Source organism: Alligator sinensis, unplaced genomic scaffold, assembly GCF_000455745.1.
Source record: "Alligator sinensis unplaced genomic scaffold, ASM45574v1 scaffold246_1, whole genome shotgun sequence".
Classification (NCBI taxonomy): Eukaryota; Metazoa; Chordata; order Crocodylia; family Alligatoridae; genus Alligator; species Alligator sinensis.
In genome coordinates, this window is record NW_005842367.1 from 798,026 (window position 1) to 817,271 (window position 19,246).

At 40.3% G+C, this 19,246-nt stretch overlaps 1 protein-coding gene across 4 annotated transcripts in view; it reads right to left on the reverse strand.

Moving 5' to 3' along the window:
- The window catches only part of KLB (klotho beta), a 42,334-nt gene that overhangs the window by 18,838 nt on the left and 4,250 nt on the right, over positions 1–19,246 (reverse strand). For 2 of the 4 annotated variants that reach the window (XR_003095381.1, XR_003095380.1), the window contains exons 2-3: positions 17,594–17,640; positions 10,874–11,036 (exon numbers count right to left, since the gene is read on the reverse strand). Coding sequence is in view for 1 of the 4 variants with exons in the window: in XM_006029241.3 (XP_006029303.1) it covers positions 9,219–9,956 (738 nt within the window). In the remaining 3 variants the exon portion in view is untranslated. Of the gene's footprint in view, positions 1–9,218; positions 10,060–10,873; positions 11,037–17,593; positions 17,641–19,246 lie in introns of those variants that run through there. The other 2 variants (XR_003095382.1, XM_006029241.3) reach the window with 2 other exon arrangements.

Here is a 19,246-nt window from a genome sequence, read left to right on the forward strand (position 1 = left end):
CCGGCCGGGGCTGCGCTCTCCCTCCTCGTAGGAATGCCAGCGTGGTGAGGAGTGGAGTGGGCCCTGCACAGCCAAGCAATAAGTGTCCTGCGTGGGCCCCGGTGCGCAGCATTAAAAAGTTACTGCGCAGCAAGATTTTTTATTGTGCGCGGCTGCACAGGCGCACACTTTAGAGGGAACCTTGATTATAAGATAAACATATCAATTGTGTCCAGGGGCCATGACTACTAGGGGATGGGTTTTGTCTTCAGAAAGGGAGAAATGCAACTCACGGGTCAAATCTGCAAACTGGGTTGCTTTAATGTTAGGGCTGTATTCATTCAAATATTTGAGTGCCTTCAGCCTTCTAAATTCACACTTATGGCTGATTTTCAGAAGTGCTGAGGCCCACACTGGAACTGGCTTCAGCACCTATGAAAGTTAATGTGAATTCAGAAGGCTGAAGGCATTCAAATATTTAAATATTTGGCTCCTATATTTTGTAGATCTTGAATCTGGCCCACAGAACCCTTACCAGATTGTGCCTTTGAATTTTTAACAACCTGACCATAGAAGTTTCCAGATTCATGCTTCTGTAATCAAAACATTTTTTCCTTATTAGTTCTCATTGATCTTTTACATGTTTGTTCTCTTTCTAATACCGGGTTATTTGCTGATTGCACAGATCCTATTGCTTATGACAAGTTCATGCCACCTTTAAGAGAAAATGTTTAATTAGAGTTTAACTGCATTTATATTTGGGTAGGAAAATAATGGATTACTGTTACACACTGGCAAAACAAAATCAATGGCACTTTGTCTTAAACACAGTAATTGGTTGCAACATTTTTCTGACAAAGATTCTGATGCCAAGCTCTTCCAAGGAAGGCAGAAGTAGTATAGGAGCCTGTAATAGGGAGTCCTAACCCTGTTATCCAGCCAAGGGGGAAAGAGAAAGGGAGAAAGCAGGACCATTGATTTCAAAAGGAAAGACCCATGTCAGGGACCTGGTGTCCTACCCCTTAAGAGAGCAAAGCAGCAAGCTCAGAGGCTGTCCACTAAGTTAATAGACTAGACACCCCTGGGGAGGGTGAAGAAGTGAACAACTGGCTGACTGAAAAGGCTCAGACCCTTAAGTCTGGCCAGAAGCTGAATAGAGAGGGGAGGGGGGAAGTCAGAATCCAAGATGGTGCAGAGAAAAGGTGCTCCATGGATGTGCAGGGACTTGGGAGCATTGCAGGCACCAGAAACCTCTTGGCTTAAATGCTGAGTGTGCGCACGGAGGCCACAGTGGGGCACTGGTAAGGAGCATCCAGGCTCCATATCCTGCCAGAGCAAGGTGTAGGTCAGAGACGATCAGAGACTTAGAGGGCCAGGGTCCCTAACCAATGAGGGTGAAACTAGGGTCAGGGGCCCAAGGTCCCAGAGGACTAGAGCTCATCAGCTGGATTTGGGTTCAGTGGGCCTAAGTGGAGAGAGCCTAGTTAGAAAAAGCCTGTGAAGGCTGAGAGTCCAACAAGTGCTTGGAGGCTAAAATAGGCCATGCTGGGTATTGAGGCAAAGAGCCTTTTAAGGACAACGACTGAAAACATCTGTGAGGCATGGGTGTGACTATGCGGGTGGCAAGAGGTCACGATTATTACCTTTCAGGCTTAAATTGGGAGATTGTCTAGAAAGAGGCAACCCACACCTTCGAATTCAGTGTGAAGAAGCCTGAAGGACTGTGCACTAAGCGGATCTACCTAGAAACAGGCTCCCCCTTTTCTGCCAATAGCTTCCCTAATTAGAAAACTCTGAAAAGATCAAGTTGTGGCAAGTGAGAGATTGGAGGCAGAGCAGAGACTAGGGGTTGTGAGCAAGCTGGTCCAACCACTAGGGCTAGGGGCAGAAGCTACACATAAACTGGTTTAAACCTGTAACAGAATAGAAGTTCAATGCACATAAACCAGTTTCAAAATGGCTGAAACTGGTTTAGGATAAACCTGGTTGAATGTAGTATCAGACTTAACTGATTTTGGTTAAGCCAGTTTATGAACCTTCTGTCCTAGAACCCTTCCTGGTTCAAGTTAAATAAGAGTCCCCCAGCATCCCAGCATTTTGCAGGCCTGGACTGGGCTGTGCAGTCTGCTTCAGAGAGCAGGGCTAGCCTTGCCCCTCTGCTCCCTAGCTGGAGCAGTGAGGGCTGGCTCACTGCTCCTCTCCACCCCCCGGCAAATCCCTGCTGGGTTCTAGGGTCCAGGAGGGTTAAACTTCCCTTCCCCCAAGTACACAGCTGCCCTGTCCTGCTTACTTAGTGCTGGCTGCAACTGTGGACTACAAATCCCAGAGGCACCTTGAAGCAGAAAGAGGAAGTGATAAGTAACTCTGTGAAGTCCTGCTGCTGTGATTGTGGACTGCAAATCCCAGAGACGTTGGGGGCTGCAGGAAGAGGAAGTGGACATACAGCCCATGCTGGCAACTGTGCCAGGGAGCCATGTCCCCCAGCTTCTGGCTCAAATCACTACAGGCATGTGGCTGCATTTCCTGAATCAAAAGTGAATATCTGTTCATTTGCTTATTGGTTCAATCTCTGCAGCTCAGGCTAACTTGCAAAGACTGAATCAATTCAGCTTTGGGCTTTTTGACTGTCTATACTTAGCCTAGGGGACTTTGGACACTGGGTAGATTGCTGGAGCCTGTTACAGGGCCATATTTATCCCTCCAAGATTCATGCTTGATAGGGACAGATAAGAAGATTTCTTTGCAAAGGAAGTCCAGGCTCTGCCATTGCTGTGGCACTGTCTTCCACTCTTGCATTCTTTGGAGGCCTCTGAATGAGTAGGGGAGAAGTGTCTGGTAAATTTGGGGGAAATACATATTATTCTCCATCCATTTTGGGAAATTTATAGAGAAGACCCTTCCAAAGGCCCCTCAAGATAGTATGACTGTAGAGGACCCCTACTAGGTTGCCTATTGCCAGTCTACCTGGGCATTTGCAGTCTGCATGAATGGCCCTGTTCTCTAATGCATCCCTAGGGATACATTAGGTTTTGAGGAAGGCCTAGGTGCCTTTACCATAGGGAAATAAGGTGAAGGCATCTCTATGAAAAGGATTCTTGCAGGTATTTCCTCATTATAGGAGTCTGTTTATGAGCTTTTTTGTTGAATGTTTGTTAATAACAATAACAATTATTTTCTTCCTGCCTAACATAATAAAGGCAGAACTGCTAAGAGAGCACTGGTCCAGAGCAGAAAAGGAATATTGAGACTGTTCTATAACTTGTGATAGTGATCAATCTTAAAGGACTCAAAAAAGAGAACAAAGCATAGGGCCAGAGTCTAAGAGTGATCCTATTCCACACCATCATGTCCCTGAAAAATGTTGTGGGTCCTCCTCCTCACTTTTTTATGACTTGGATGGCATACCATAAAAATAGATGCATTAATGGATTTTTAGGAACTCAAACAGCATGGAACAGGATTGCACTTAGATGCCTAATAGGTGGTATAGGATCTGTCACAGTGAACAGAACCAGATCCTAAGAAAATGGTAAATACTGGGCAAAGTGAATCTCTTGTTTAACTCTATCAGAATCACATTACTCTGAGTGCTTTATATCTTCCTGCTTCATATTGTCGTGCATCCACAGATGCATTTCAAGCAGGACCAAGGAGGTGATCCTCCCCCTCTATGCGGCACTGGTCAGGCCACAGCTGGAGTACTGCGTCCAGTTCTGGGAGCCACACTTTAAGAGGGATGTGGACAGCATCGAGAGGGTCCAGAGGAGGGCCACTTGCATGATCAAGGGACAGCAGGGTAGGTCCTATGAGGAAAGGTTACAGGACCTGAACCTGTTCAGCCTCCAGAAGAGAAGGCTGAGGGGGGATCTTGTGGCCTGCTATAAACTAGTCAGGGGGGGATCAACAGGCACTGGGGGAGTCCCTGTTCCCCCGAGCGCCGCCAGGAGTGACCAGGAATAACGGTCACAAGCTGGCGGAGGGAAGGTTTAAGTTGGACATCAGGAGGCGCTACTTCATGGTCAGGGCGGCTAGGGGCTGGGAACCGCTTCCAAGTGAGGGGGGGCAGGTTCCCACCCTGGGGGTTTTTAAGAGGAGGTTAGATGACCATCTTGCTGGGGTCGTTTGACCCCAGTACTCTTTCCTGCCCATGGCAGGGGGTCGGACTAGATGATCTGCCCAGGTCCCTTCCGACCCTAGAAACTATGAAACTATGAAACTATATCAGATTTATTTTTAATCCACAAAATCCATCAACTTTTTTGGCATGCAGCTCATTTCTCACCACCATGGTTAAATGGTTCCTTTGCACACTTCGTATAGTCTCAGCTATGTGTTTTCCCTGGCTCCTTTTATGCTAAGGTGTATCACTCATTGATGTTTTTATGAAGTGCAGTCTGCTTGACTATAAAAAGAAGCAGCTTCCCTTCTGTCTGACAATAACTGTCCAAGTGGACTGAGATTTGATGCTGCTGCTTATTACACTAATGATAATGATCATGCAATCTGTCATGTCCATTATCTAAGTTACACTCACAGCAATTTATGACCTTTAAACAACATATTTTCTATTGAATTACATGGAGAAGAATCAGGTTTTAAAAAATTACCATCAACTATTGCTACCTTTTCTGTAGGAGTATCCCATGCAGAGCCACGAAAACACAAGCTTTCTCAAACTGAAATTTCCTTTTAATTCTTTCACTGTGGGCTATTTGCCCAATAAGGAAGACGGTAGCCTTCTAACTCTATTCTCATGGACACCCCACCCGCCTGCCCCGCACCCGAGAGCTCTGCTTCTAGGGAAATCCTTTATTTTGTTTTGTTTTGTTTTTAAGTCTACTCAGCCTGCTTTGCTTCCAATAGGTCCCGAAGAGCATGACTCTTATAGGAGCTGTACTGTAGGGCTCTTGCCTTAGGGGGCTTCCAAATTGTGGAGAGGAAGAAACATACTTTAGAACATATGGCACCTGCAGTAACCTAAACCAACTTTTCCCATGTATAGTTGGAGAGGAAGAACCTGGTAGAAACCAGGAACCAGATTCTATTAGGAATCTAAATGGATTTAGGCACCTAGGTATAATCCAGGGACTTTAACAGGGTGGAAAAAAGACTGCATGAACGCCTCTATTTTTGCAAAATGCTGTCATCTGCCCCTTAAGATTGAAACACAGAAAAAACAGCAACGAGGAGGGCCCACCTACCTTCTATATTAACGGTTTTTCAGGGACTTGAGCAGGGTGGAATAGAATTGCACATAGGCACCTAAGTCCACTTAAATGTCCAATAGGTGGAATAGAATTTGTCCACTGCTATCCTCCATCCAACTTGTGGAGATGGATTCTTCCACAGAGGTGATTTCACATGGTTATGGGAAGAAGGGAGATGATAACTGGCAGTGGGAACAGGAAGACAGATGCATACAGACTTCCTTATAAAATCCTGCTTGTAATAGGAGAATAATTAACTTTCTTACTCCCTACCTGTATTTAGATTAAGCTGCATTTCACTTTATATTTTGGTTCTATGATTCATTTGCTTTCTCCTCAGCCCCTCCCCCTCGCCCCCCGTCTGACTGTTATTTTCTTCTCTCACACCTTCCATCTGTTAAATTTGCTACCACAGATTGAAAAAGGCTATATTTATAACCTAGACTGAAGAAAAATTTCCTCAGACTTCATTGGTTTTCGGACCTTCAGAGACTAGATAAAAGAATCCAAAGTCCAGACAATGTGGGATTTATGGTTTGTTGAATTATTTCTGTCATTCTATGAAACTCAGCAACAGATATGAATGAGCTGCCACATAAAAATATGCCTGTTCAGTGAACTATGATTAGTTCCTGCAAAGTGGAGTGCTACATAGGCAAATGAAACTAAAACTAACACTCTCCTTTATGAGATGGACCAATATATTTTATACAAATATTAACTATACATCCATAAGAGGATTCCAGAGCTGCCATTCAGTTGCTTTGTGACATAATCCTATACTGGCCAGGTCAGTTTACCCATAGCTTTCCATACATGGTCTTTCTGCTAAACATACTTAATGAACATAGGCTCTAATGGAAAATTCAATTCCTTCATCTTCAAGCAAATTATCTACAAATGAGGTTTTACTACTGAGGTGTGTCACCAGAAGCCTAGTCCCAAATATGGTGAAATCAATGTTTGTTTGTTTTTTCACTGACTTCCACAGACTTTGGATCAGATCCAAAATTCCTAACCATTTCAGTTCCTGTGACTTCTTGTTTAGGGGGTGGAGGGGAATAAAATTTACATTCAAGTTCTCATGGAAGAATAAAGCAACGTTAAATAACATTAAGGCTAGACTGTGACAACATTACTGAAGTTAAATAACATCTTACTCTGTGAATAGTTCCATTAATTTTTCTGAGGCAACAAATCAACCAGAGTATCACTGAAGACAATTAAGTGTACCAGAAGCTGGTCCTTAAAAGAATGTAAGCAACATGCTGCTGCTATTTTCATACTTTCATTCTCTTTATTAGGAAGCCATTAGTAAGATGTAATTTACTTCCCATTATCTTAGAATTGTATATTTTTTCAGTTCCAGTTATGACTATTTATGTTTATTTTTTTAATTATGAAGCTATCCACCTAATTTAAGTCATGTGAACAGGCTGGCAATATTAATCTTATTGCTGCATAATAAAAAACTGCTGCTAATGTTAAGGTCCTTTTATTTTTGGTTACTTACTTTATGGGGCCTGATTTTCAGAAAAAAAATGAGGGTCTTGAGTTGGGTACCCCAAAGGCAAGACACTCAAACTATAAGCCACTTCTTCATATGTAGGCTCAGCTCACTTTCAAGGCTTTGCAAAACTCTACTCCTAACATACCTAGCTTAGTTTCTTAACCCTCACCCATGTGGTCTAGTAGGTCCACTTTTCATATATCTCTGACACGCAAAGGGGTCCCTTCAAGCCAATACCCTCTCTTCATTCACATATTTCTTTAAAATGTAGTTCTTTCACAATGCCCCCAAAATTACTACAGTACTGTTAAAAATGAATGACATACTCAAATGGAAAAAGCATCTTGCTGAAACTCTGACCACCTTCACTTTATCCAATTTCTACATTTTGCCTCCATGACAGAGATCATCAGCTAATTATGTCAAGGTCCCCGAAATGCAAGCTCTTCTTATGTCCTGCAATTTCCTTCAGCCTATCAGAAGGATGTTAAATGTGGGGACAAAATTGAGAGAAATCCTTTACGCTCAGACAGGGATATAGGTGGTTCATCCCTATTTGAAAACATTTAGAAGTATGAATTCTGTACCTCACTGAAATCAATGGCCAAAAGTCGCAATGAACGTGATGAGGTTGAGATTTTAAATGCAATATAACAAACAGGAAAAAAATATAAATAAAGTTAGCAATATTCTACTCTGTAAAGTGTCTGACAAATGACACTGTGGAGTTCCACCTATATTGTGCCTTAGGGGCATCATAATCAAATAGTTACTTACAAGTATAAATAAATGTTAAGTTTTTTGAATGTTTTGTATTTTACCAATACCATTTTTTGTGGCAGTTACATGTTAGCTCTGTTTGAACAAACTACTGCTCTAGCTAGGATATATTAATGTTTACTAGCATGACATTGAACATTCAAAATCTATTTCTCAGTACTGTCTGAAATAGGCAAAGCTTGTCTACAGTAACTAAGTTACTCCTTCCTTTGAAGGATGCTCTGGCTTCCAGTCCTTTTTAAGAGACAGTGCACAACCCCTAAATGTTGTTTTTGCTAATATATAAAAAATAATATGGTATTGACAACAATCCAAGTAATTTTAGACCCCAAGATACCCAGAAACTTTGGGGAAAAAAGGGGTCTGGAACAGCCCACACCTCCTTCTTTCCATGTATTTTATTGGGGGGGGGGTTGTTTGTTAAGCACCAGTAATATATTTGGTCTTGCACAGAGCAACCTGTAAGATAGTTCCTAATCAAAGGCTAATCTAGAGACAGGAATGAATGAATGGCTATGAACAGTATGTAGTTAAATAGCTGGATTAATATTATTTTATATCTATATGTAGATATAAATCTATATAGAGATATATAGCTATATAGAGATATTACAGAAACTCTATCTATCTATCTATCTATCTATCTATCTATCTATCTATCTATCTATCTGGCTTAATTCTTGTTGACCCTTCTCTCCTAAAGCTCACATTTAAATGAATGGGAGGTTTGGGTAAAGAAAAGCTTCAGAGAGCCCAAAAATCCAGAAGCAAATCCAAAGAAGAGAAATGTTCCATTGTAAACTATGTTAGCTGCTTTGGCAATTAAAATCTATTTCTAGGTATACATATTCCTGCACAAAAAACAGTCATAATATGTAGGAAAGTTGTAATAGTAATGGCAAGAAAGTGAGGAGGAGGGAGTAGGCTTGTAATTGGAATCAGGATAATGATACCTCTTTCATAACACACTTGGAAAAATGCTGACAAAAAGGACTATATTAGCATTATTCATTCTTCTTCTAAACTGTTGTATTTAGAAAGTGTTTGAAATAAAACCAAGAGTTCCCAAGACATATGGATAGGTGTCTTCTATCATTTCTATAAACTGAAACAAGTGATATGCTAGAACCAGTGCTTTTGCCTGCATCTTTTGAACTCAGCTGAGAACAACATTGAGTCCATAGGGTGTGCACAGCATCGTGGAAGACAATTGCTAAGTAAAACAATACTGATAATAAAACTGATACTGCTAAAAACAGAACATGCTTAGTGTAATTTCTTAAATACAAGCAGAGGCTATTTGTTTTTTAGCAATAACAACAACAAAACAAAACTGATAATCTCGTTAGTTCAGTTGGTAAGAAATAATTTCCATACGATCTTACTGGGATGCAGTTAATATTTCTATGTGGATACTATTAGTGGTAGAATTTGTCAAATACACAAACATGGAAAAAATTTTAACCTAGCAAAATAATCATGACAAACTGGAGGTAAACACTGTTGTCAGGCTTTGCAAGTGAAAAGTAACTGAACTGAATTAGTTAACTGGTATTTTTAAAACACAGTTATTGAACTGGCTGCAGACTTTTAAAACAAACACTAAAAGAAGATAAAGGACTCCTAAACACTTACTATTACTTCTTAGTATTCCCCAGTCCTAGATCTGTTCTGTTCTATCATATTAGTGTTCCTCCTGTTATTTTTCATAGTTGTTAAAATCAAATCCAGTTGTACTGTACCTTGATCAGATTGTGTCCTACAGAGTAGACAGCTGCTATTTTCCCTTTCTCTCCAGGTGCATGCATACCTGTACCATACCCATGCCAAGCAACTAAATAAGGATTGTGGATTGTAATCCAATGCTTAACGCGATCCCCAAAAGTCTGGAAACAAAAGGTTGCATAGTCACTGAAGATTTCAATTAGTGATTCATTTTTCCATCCCCCGTATTTTTCTTGCAGTGTTAAAGGTAAGTCCCAGTGGTACAGAGTAACTATGGGCTTAATATTTTTGTGAACTAGAGCATTAATTAGAGAGCTATAGTACTGGAGTCCTTTTTCATTAGGAGTTGCTACCATTCCAGTGGGAAAGAGCCTTGGCCATGAAATTGAAAACTGATAAAATGTAACCCCCAAGAAATCCAGAGCTGACAAGTCTTTGTCCAGAAATGCATAGCTGTCACTGGAGCCAGCTGTGTTGGCAGCGTCTGTGAACTCTGAATGGATGAAGTGGTCCCATATGGAGGGTCCTTTTCCATCTTTTCTCCAGCTGCCTTCCACCTGGAATGCTCCAGTCCCTACCCCCCAAAGAAACTCTTTAGGAAAAGTGTCATATAGAAACATCTGAGTACCACTCACAGGACTGAGGCTAAGGTCTTTTTTCCACACAGATCTTCCATCTCCGGCAAGTCCAGTAACTGTTCGTATGAAAACAAGTGTCCAAAAAGTCACAGATCTCTTCAGTCTTTGGCCACACATTATGTCCTTTTATAGCATCTGTATTAAGTCAGATTTCTTTCATTCGTGCTGGAGAAAATCCATTCATTCCTGTTAAGAGTCTCTGCTGTGCAGACTGCCTTCAATTGCCACTAACTGCTGGAGTGTCTTATCAAAGCTTCAGTAAAAGCTTGTGATTGTAAAAGCCTTGTCAATGAATAACTTGAACTGTGAGACCTAGGATGGGTCACAAAGACCAGTGCAATTTCAGGGGAGGTGGCTTTCTTGCAGTCATTGGGACACCTACTCTTATTCCAAGAATATAGGTTACCTGTATCACATAAATACTTATGAACCTGTTTATAATTGTTTACATGCTACATCACTGAAATGTCAGCATACCAGGTGAGAGAAGATACTGAGAAGTTGCAACAGGCTTTTTTTCTGGTCCAGTTGAATTTCAAGGAGATATAGAAGAAATATTTTTCAGACTACAGAGTCCAATTAAGAAGCATATTTTCAATTTATAACAAATAACACAATCATAATGAAGAGAAAAGCAGACCAATAGGTATATTTGTTACTTTTGCTAGCTTGGATATTTCACCTGTCAAAAACCTGTGTCCTGCTATGGCTTGCTGGGTTTGTAATAAAAAAACGGGATAACTGAAAAATAAAGCATTTGTTTTCCCCTTCACTAGGCCTAATTATTCTTTCCCATCTTAATCCCTCTTTACAGCTTTCTGCTTGGATATAAATTTCTATGCGTTCCTTGGGGAGGTCTTTCACATGGTTCACTCATAGAGAGTTAGTGCCTGCTGCCAAACTGGGCAGATCTGGTGTACTGCTTTTCTAACCTGGAAGCCTTCTACTGGCTCCAATGGAGCCACACTAGCTTTATGCTATCTATGGCAGTCTTTCTCACCTTGAAGAAAGGCTATCTGGGATCGGTACCTTACCTGGGAAAGGTTAGAAGACCTGGAGGAAGGACCACGTGCATTCTCTCTGCCCTGTTAGGCTCCATCATCCTTCTGGTTTAGCTTAGTCACCCCTTCCCTCCTGTGGCCCTGGATATGCATTCAGGTGGCAAATCATATTGTGAAGCCAGTTCATTTTTAGCTTCTAAATGGAAGAGAGAGATTGACAAACATCCCATTAACAATGTGAAAATTTAAAGCAACTAAATATTATCCAGTCATATGCAACAGGTTTTACTGACTATCTAACAGACTGCTGTGAAGCTCTCAATAGAGCAGACATTATCAGAACAAAGTCTTAGAGGTCTGTTTCAGGCCGTGGGCAATTTCCTTTTATTATTTGTTTGATACAGATAATTAGCAGGATGCTCTTTTGCTACAGATTAATTTGTTTAAGAATCACAGCAGATATAACTGGGCCACCAATGTAATGGGTCTCCTACAGACCAGTTAGCCAGTATTTGAAAATATAATCAAGTCTTAGGAAGACTTCTGAAAGAAAATAAAAGAAGGTGTACCCATATGCTGAAATTTCAACTTACAGGACTGAGATGATTACTGTTCTTTAGGAATTATAATATGAACTGTACTCACATTTAAATCATCTTTTCTGAGTAGATTCATAGAACTCAGTAGCAACTTGGTTTAACAATGAAGCTCATTAGAATATTGGGAGATTTAATATATTTTATCCCTAAAAGTAAAATCTACAAACATTGTATTTATAATAAATGAAAACTCATCTAGGCCTACAGTGATTTGTATGTGTTTCTCTGCAGCACATTAATAAAAAAAAGTCTCTCAACATAGTTAATGAATGACAGTATTATTGACACATTAGCCTTGTCCACACTACAGAGTTCAATAAGTTTAGTGCATCCACAGTAGCCTTCTATCTAACGTAAGCCTGGTCAACATACCCAGGCACCAAATGTCCTTTGAATACACTACTCCAAAATTTCCAGCACACACCCTGAAAAGGGGCCTGCACTACATCCTACCCAAGCAGAAAAAAAACCATATGCATGGGATCACAAAAGCTACAACAGCTCAAAATTAGACAGCTGTCCTGAGTATAGGTGACATTGCAGCTGGAAAATCAACACTAGTGCTGCAAGAGCAGTGATGCAATGCAAGATACAAAAATTATAAGCTTTTCTACCAGGACTGCCATGTTGCTTCCAGCACTTGTGCATGACTGTAAAAAATGCAGTGTGTTTGAATGATGCATCTGACAGGTGTAGTATGTACTTGCACCACAAAATGTTCTAGACTAGACAAGGTTAGGAGCTGCTTTTCTTTCCTTACTATAGTCAGGGCTGGTAGCATGCTATCATTAAGACACCAGATATTTCCTGTAAGTTTCTTTTTGGCTCCTTGCTGAACTTTGATGTTTGGGCTGAAATTTTTCATGCCAGGTTTCTGTTTTAGGGTTGTTTTTTGTTATTTTAATTTTTTTAAATTTCAGCTAAAATGGTTCCGTAATTTCTGAGAATGAGGCAAAATAAAGGTGGATTGTTTTGGCTGCATTAAAATATTCTGGTAACCTTTGGGTGAAGAAGCTGCGGTCTGCATATTTGAAGCAGGGTCTTGACATTTGACAGGGATGTACGTTTTACTCTTTCTCTGAAAATATACTTATATTTGGACAAGTTGTAAGCTTTCAAAAATCCCAGTTTGCACATGCCATTAAGAGATTTAAAATTTAGCAGCTAACATTTCTGAAGATTCCATCCTCATTGAGCATGTTCCAATACCTCACAGCTCTGGTGTGTGTGTGTGTGTGTGTGTGTGTGTGTGTGTGTGTACATACATACATATATGTATATGTATATGTATATGTGTAACCCCGGTCATTTGAAATGAGTTCCATCCATTCTGTTTACCAAATGAGGTAGGGTTCTTGTGGAAAACTAGCATGTTACCATGTAATTAAGGACTGATTGCATCATGCTGCAGATGTACACAAGGCGTCAAAGTAAGGGTGCATAGACAACTTTAATTCTAACTCCTTGATGTTGGACTTTGAAACCATGAAACTTCATCATTATTTTTTGTGTGTAATTGAAATATATAATAATAAATACTGCTACTAATACTACAGTTTTTCAGTTCTATAGCACTACATACCTAAGCAAAGTATTATGAGCTTCACATTACATCTAACAGGTAAACAATCGTTCACATTTTGCAGATGAGAAAACAAAGGATCGAAAAAATTAAATAATGTGCCCAAGATCACACAGGAAACTGGTGGCACAATAGGAAAAGGAACATTAATGTAGAAAAGCTTTGCCACAGGGGGGTTAAGTGCTCACTCATTATAAAGTAAAACAAAGTCAGCATTTTCTCCTAACCCCAGAAAATGAAACTGTCTAGGTTAGTTTTATTGACTTAGATCAAAAGCAAAAAGGAAACAAATAGCATATGTAGTGAAAAGCAAATTTGTTCATTTTTTAAATAATCTTCAGTGTTAGCACTGGTAAACATTTGTTTTGTAACAAAGAATGGCATTTAGTTCTTACATTACAAAAATCCTCTTTTTATCAGTCCCTCAAGAGAAAGACTGGTCAAAAGTTTTTGAATATGGCAGTCTAAACATAAAGTTAATCCCCATTTTAACACCGAAATAAAAGATAACTTATTTTCAGATATTCCAAGCATTCAAAACTCTAACGGGCAGAGCCAACCCAAGCAGGGTGGGGGATCTGTGGCAAATCTGCTTGTGCAGGGCCCTGCCCTGATCCACGCACCCTGGATGTGAAGAAGCCGGGGGGGGTGTAGGGGAAGGGAGCAGCCAGATGCAAAGCCAGTGGCAGTGGCGCAGAGTCACCACAGCCACTCTGCCCGGCCCTGCAGGGCCCCACAAAGCACAGGGCTCAGGGCAGTCTCCCCGATTTGCCCCCCACCAGGGATGGCCCTTCTCATAGATATTGGTGAACAGTGCACCTACGCAAGACGTTTACTGAGCAGTAGACTAATTAGCTGCATAGTAAATGTCTCAGTGTCTACATATGCACCCCTATTAGGCTGGAGTAAACTTATTAGCTCTTCGATAGGCTAGTACTTGTAAATACAAGTACTATCCTGTTGTGGAGTAAAAAACTCCACAGCAGCACACGTGCAGAAGCTGCCCTGGCTGACTGGGATAAGAGAGTGCTTCAGTGCTGGGGCTGCCTGCTGGCTAGCCCCACCTTGAAGCACCCTTATGCCCCAGCCAGCCCTCTACAACACATGGAGATGGGGGAGCGGGGCTGTGCTGGCAGGCTGACCCCTCGGATCCCCTGGCAGCTGGAGTTGCTTCAACCCAGCTCAATGTGCTATGGTCCTGGGTGCACGTTCAGATGCAATAAACCCTGGTGATTATTGTTCCCAGGGCAGGTTCAAACAGAGCGCCAGGGAGCAATAAACTCCAGGCAATAAACTCTGGAGTTTGTTGCTTTGGATTAGTTGCACATGTAGATGCACCTAGTGGGGAGCATTCTGCTCCTTGGGCCCAGGAACTTTTCATTTGGGCATCCAATTTAAGGCCTGCCAATTTGACAACACTGGCCTATAAGCTTTCACATTGATCATATTCAGTTTTCTAGTTTCTAAGTTTATAATTGTTTCTGCTTTACAAGGGGGATATTGACCCTTAATCAATAAAATGTAAATGCAGAAGCTATTTCCGCTCCCCTGTTCTTTTACAAGCATTCAGTGTAAATGCTGGATGATGTTACACTTCTGGGAAGTGCATCTCAAAATACAGCAAACTTTGTAAGAGAAAAACTATATTGATTTGAATAGTCACATAGTATTATGTTGTGTGCACTGATAGATCTCAATGTGCTTCTAGTATGTGTAGCTAATCTGTCTTTTGCTGTTGGCAATATTTGCTTTAAAAATAATATGTTTATTACTATATGATCACAACAAAATAAGTTTTGTACTTGCTTTTCTTTAAGTTTAAACCAAACATACTGTTATACAAACAAATAAAGATGTAGGACAATAACATTAAAAAAACCCTGCCATAGTTGGGCAGGAAAACAACTGTTGCAAAAAACCAAATCATGAAACAAGTGGAAAAAGAAACTCCACTAGTAATTGCAACTAACAATGGCTGAGAATTTGGGATAAGATACAATTGTGCTTTTTGGATATTTAAATGGAAACAGATAAAATATTTAAGTACAAAGTCCTTTAAAGACAGGATATTTACATTAATATCAGTTGCCCTGATCTTCTACCATCAAGAGCTCAGAAAGGGACAAGTTGGTATCTGGAGTTGCCCTCTACAATGTAATTTACATCAATGGCCCATACTTACATCCCTTGCCTGCCCAACCTGTGTTTGAGATGGGATTAAGTCCTTAATAAACATGTGATATCTGGTATGTGAATATTATAGAAACTCTAAAAGAGATTGCAGAATTACAAAAAAATAGGGATTTTAATTCTGCCTGAAAATACAAATTCCTGTACTTAGAATGTGAGAGAAAATTAAATTCTTACAATCCAAATCCCCCAATATGAAGAGCCTTCCATTAGGAGTCACTCAGAAAGATACTACAAAAGATTTTATTTTCTGGTGACTCAACATTGATTAGACTGAATGTTTTAATACTTAGTGACCTTGCACAACATAAGGTATTTGGCTTGCAATATTTTTTTAAATTTCTGTTGTATTTTCTGGGTTTCCACAGTTGCAACTGCAAGCTTCTTTAGGGGATTTAAAAATCCCCACAGTTACAACTGCAAGCTTCTTTAGGGGATATTTTCTCTATACTTAAATAAACAGGCAGGTCAAACCTGACTCAAAATAGAGATTTTGTAGAAAACTACAAAACTGTCTTAAAAAAAATTATAATGGAAGTTGCTTTTTTTTAAAGTAAAAACTTTCTAGTGAGGTACTTAAAGTCCTAAGACCTGAAGGAAGGTACACAAATATAAGATTCTGAAAATAAAATAGACTAGAAATTAACAAAATAAATTAAGCTGACTAATTTGTTTTAATTTTTCAAGATGAGAAAAATGCAAAAATATAAAATTACTAATTTCATTCGCATTAGTTATTTATATCTCTTTTCTATAAATTAGAAACCTAAGGCACAGAGAGATGTCCTGATTTTCATACGTGATTATTACTTCTGAAAAACTGAGGTCATAAGTGATTTGGCAAAAGGTAAATAGCAAGTTAGATTTTTATTTTTTTGTTTCAGTTTAAATAATCTGGAAGTATACTTTGCATTAAAAGGGCTTTTTAAATATAAGATTGTAATTGGACATGGATATGGGCTATGACAGAATCAAATATGACATACTGTACTTTCTTCCTTTTACCAAAATCACAAGTATTTCCTAATACAAATTATGACTCAATCATCATTTTGATGAAATAAGCAAGATACCAATTCTTTCATAATTTTAGCAGTTTTACTATGTACATGGTAATAGAGAAAAGTAATTCTCTATAACTACAGATGAACCACCACCATTCTAACAATTTAGGCAGGTCTGGTTATTCATAAAGGGTTAAACTCCAGTGTTCCAAGTAACAGGAATGTGTCACCAGTCTGCTCGCACATACTGATCTGCCTGATGTTATTCTAGGCAACTTTATCAAATACAAACAGAGATAACTACCTACTATAATTCTTTAACATTATTTAAACAGTTTGTGAGGATCTATCAAACGTCAGCCATTTTAGCTATTCTTAAATCTGGTGGCAGAAATACCTGTGGCTCAAATCAGGGTCTAATGAAAACGTATTAGGTATGTACAAATATACATTTAGAAATGTTTTAAAACTATATATATACTGTAATGCATGGTTTTGAAGCCTAATTTTTGTGTTTTAAAAATCAAACTCAACTTATACACTGTGCTGGTGCTCCTCGCAGGGGATGAAGACGTCAGCTGAATGCCGAACTCGGCCCTATCCCCATCCCCATCCCCTGCAGGCAGCACCGTTCACAGGGGATGGGGCTGTGTTAGCCAAGTGCTGAGCCCAGCCCCATCTTATACACAGTGCCTATGAAAATCCTTACCTGTCAGATCAGAAAGATGGGGGTCGACCTATACACTGTGTCGATCTATACACTGTGAAATCTGGTAGTTTTATTTTAACAGCTTTACAATACCAGAGTCTATTAGGAAATGTGCATAAAATTAGCTGAAGAGCAAGTCTGATTTGTGCTGTGGACATTCTACTTTCTAGCCTTTATGCATTTCTTTATGTAGAAATGGAAACTCACAAACTCTGCTACTGCTCAAATATAAAAGTAACAGTTCATCTGATTATGTAAACCCAGGGTGTCAAACACGCTTTGTGCCTTGGACTGGATCTGGACTCTGGGGCTTCTTGCAGGCTGGATCCAGCCTGGGGCATGTGGTAGCAATGGCAGTAACGGCAGCTCCAGTTCTGGAACAGGGCATGCAGTAGCTCCAGAATGGAAGGGCAAAGCAACTGGAGAGCGACTGGGGCTGTATCAACCCTCTCTTGATCTCCTGCTGCCTTCTGTGGCAGGCCACTTCCCCTGGCCATGTCCCCTAGCTTCCAGTGGACTGGTGGGCTGGATCTGCCCCATGGACCATACAGTTGACATCAAAGAATAGCAAGAGTTCCTATGCAAGAATGACTGTAGCTCAACACAAAATCATATTTAAGGAATTAAATAAAGTATGATAATATCATTAACATTAAAATACATTCTTACATGTTTGAGAAGCAACAACAGTATCTTCACTTTCAAAGCTTGAACTTCTAAATAAAATGAGAATCTTGTATTAAATCAGTTACTTTAGTAAAAGTGCACATAACATTCTAGCAGTTTAACAACTGCACTATTTATTATCAGCCTAGTCTCTTTATGTAGCTATACAATTTGCCTTATCACTAAAACTCTTGTCCAGGTTGTAATGGGGATAAACAGATTTAAAAAAGTACCACAGTTGAAGATTAAGTAGCTTGTAAAAACTATAGGATTCTGTGTGGAAATCCATAAGAAAAACAAACCAACCCTCAAATATACAGAACAAACAAGATTACATGAGATATCTATAAAACTGATACAGAATAAAGATCTTAATTTTATATATCACTTGTCATCCAAACGATCACAGAAGTTTAACTGATTGCAAGGTGTACTGTATTCTAGTAACCAAAGCGCCCCAGGGGAAAACCAGGAGCAAAGGTCATAAACTCCTAGTTTCAGACTGGATAAAAGGAAAAACTTCTTTGTGGTTTGTATGACCAGACTCTGGAATAGACTCCCAGCAGGGGCAGTGCAGGCACCTACCCTGGAGACCTTTAAAAGGAAACTGCATGCACACCTTGCTGGGGTTATTTCACCCCAGCAGTCTTTCTTGCCCAGAACAGGGGGACTGAACCTGATGATCTCACGAGGTCCTTTCCAGCCCTAAACTTCTGTGACTCTGTGACCCATTATTAGAAGACAAAGTAGATTTGCACTTTATAGATTAACCAAAGTAAATATATCTATATCTGTATCAGTCTTCCATCAGTTGAAGCTCATTTCATCAGCTGCTCAAGGCCCATCTATGTATGACATAGTATTATTTTGCCCAGCGGTACTCAACCTTTTGGCTCTGTGGGCCAGATGAGTAGCTTGAAACCAGTCCATGGGCTAGATGCAGCCCTTTGTGCCAGGATGAGGCCCTGGGGCCAGGTACTGCTCCTCCCTGCCAGGATTTGAACCCAGGGACCCCTGCACTGTGCTCCTACCCTGACTGGAATTAGGCCCCCTCCTGCCTCCATGCACTGGGATTGGGCTCCAGGGGGTCTGGCACTTTCCCCTCCCACTGAGATTGGGCCCTGTGCTTCCCAAAGGGATTAGGCCCTAGGGCCTAGCAGCAGCCTTGCCTGGCCCTGTCTGCTGGGATCAGCCAATGTGCAGGGCCCTGGGCTCCCCACAGATCTTGATATTTAACAGAAGGAGGGCGGTGCTACTGCTCCTCCGATGCCAAATTTCTAGACCCATGGGAAGCCCCACAGGCCAGATGACAGGTTGGAGCAGCCAGCTCCTACAAAGAAATGTGACGGCTACTTTGTCAGTACAATACTTAAAACAATATAGATTGGGATATAACATTTACCTAAAAGTATATGTGGAATTAAGGCCCAACAAATAAACTGGGTTGTTTCAACAAGACAGCAAGACTAATTCTCTTGGTCTTGAGCACAGAGAAGTAGATAGCCATGTCAGCATCAAGTCAAGCAGAAGACAGGGTAGATTTGTACTTTATAGACTAAAGTAGAGATATATATAGCTCGAACTTTTCTATATACAGACTCTTCTAAATGTACACAGACTCTGTATGTAGACTATTTTTATATATATATATATATA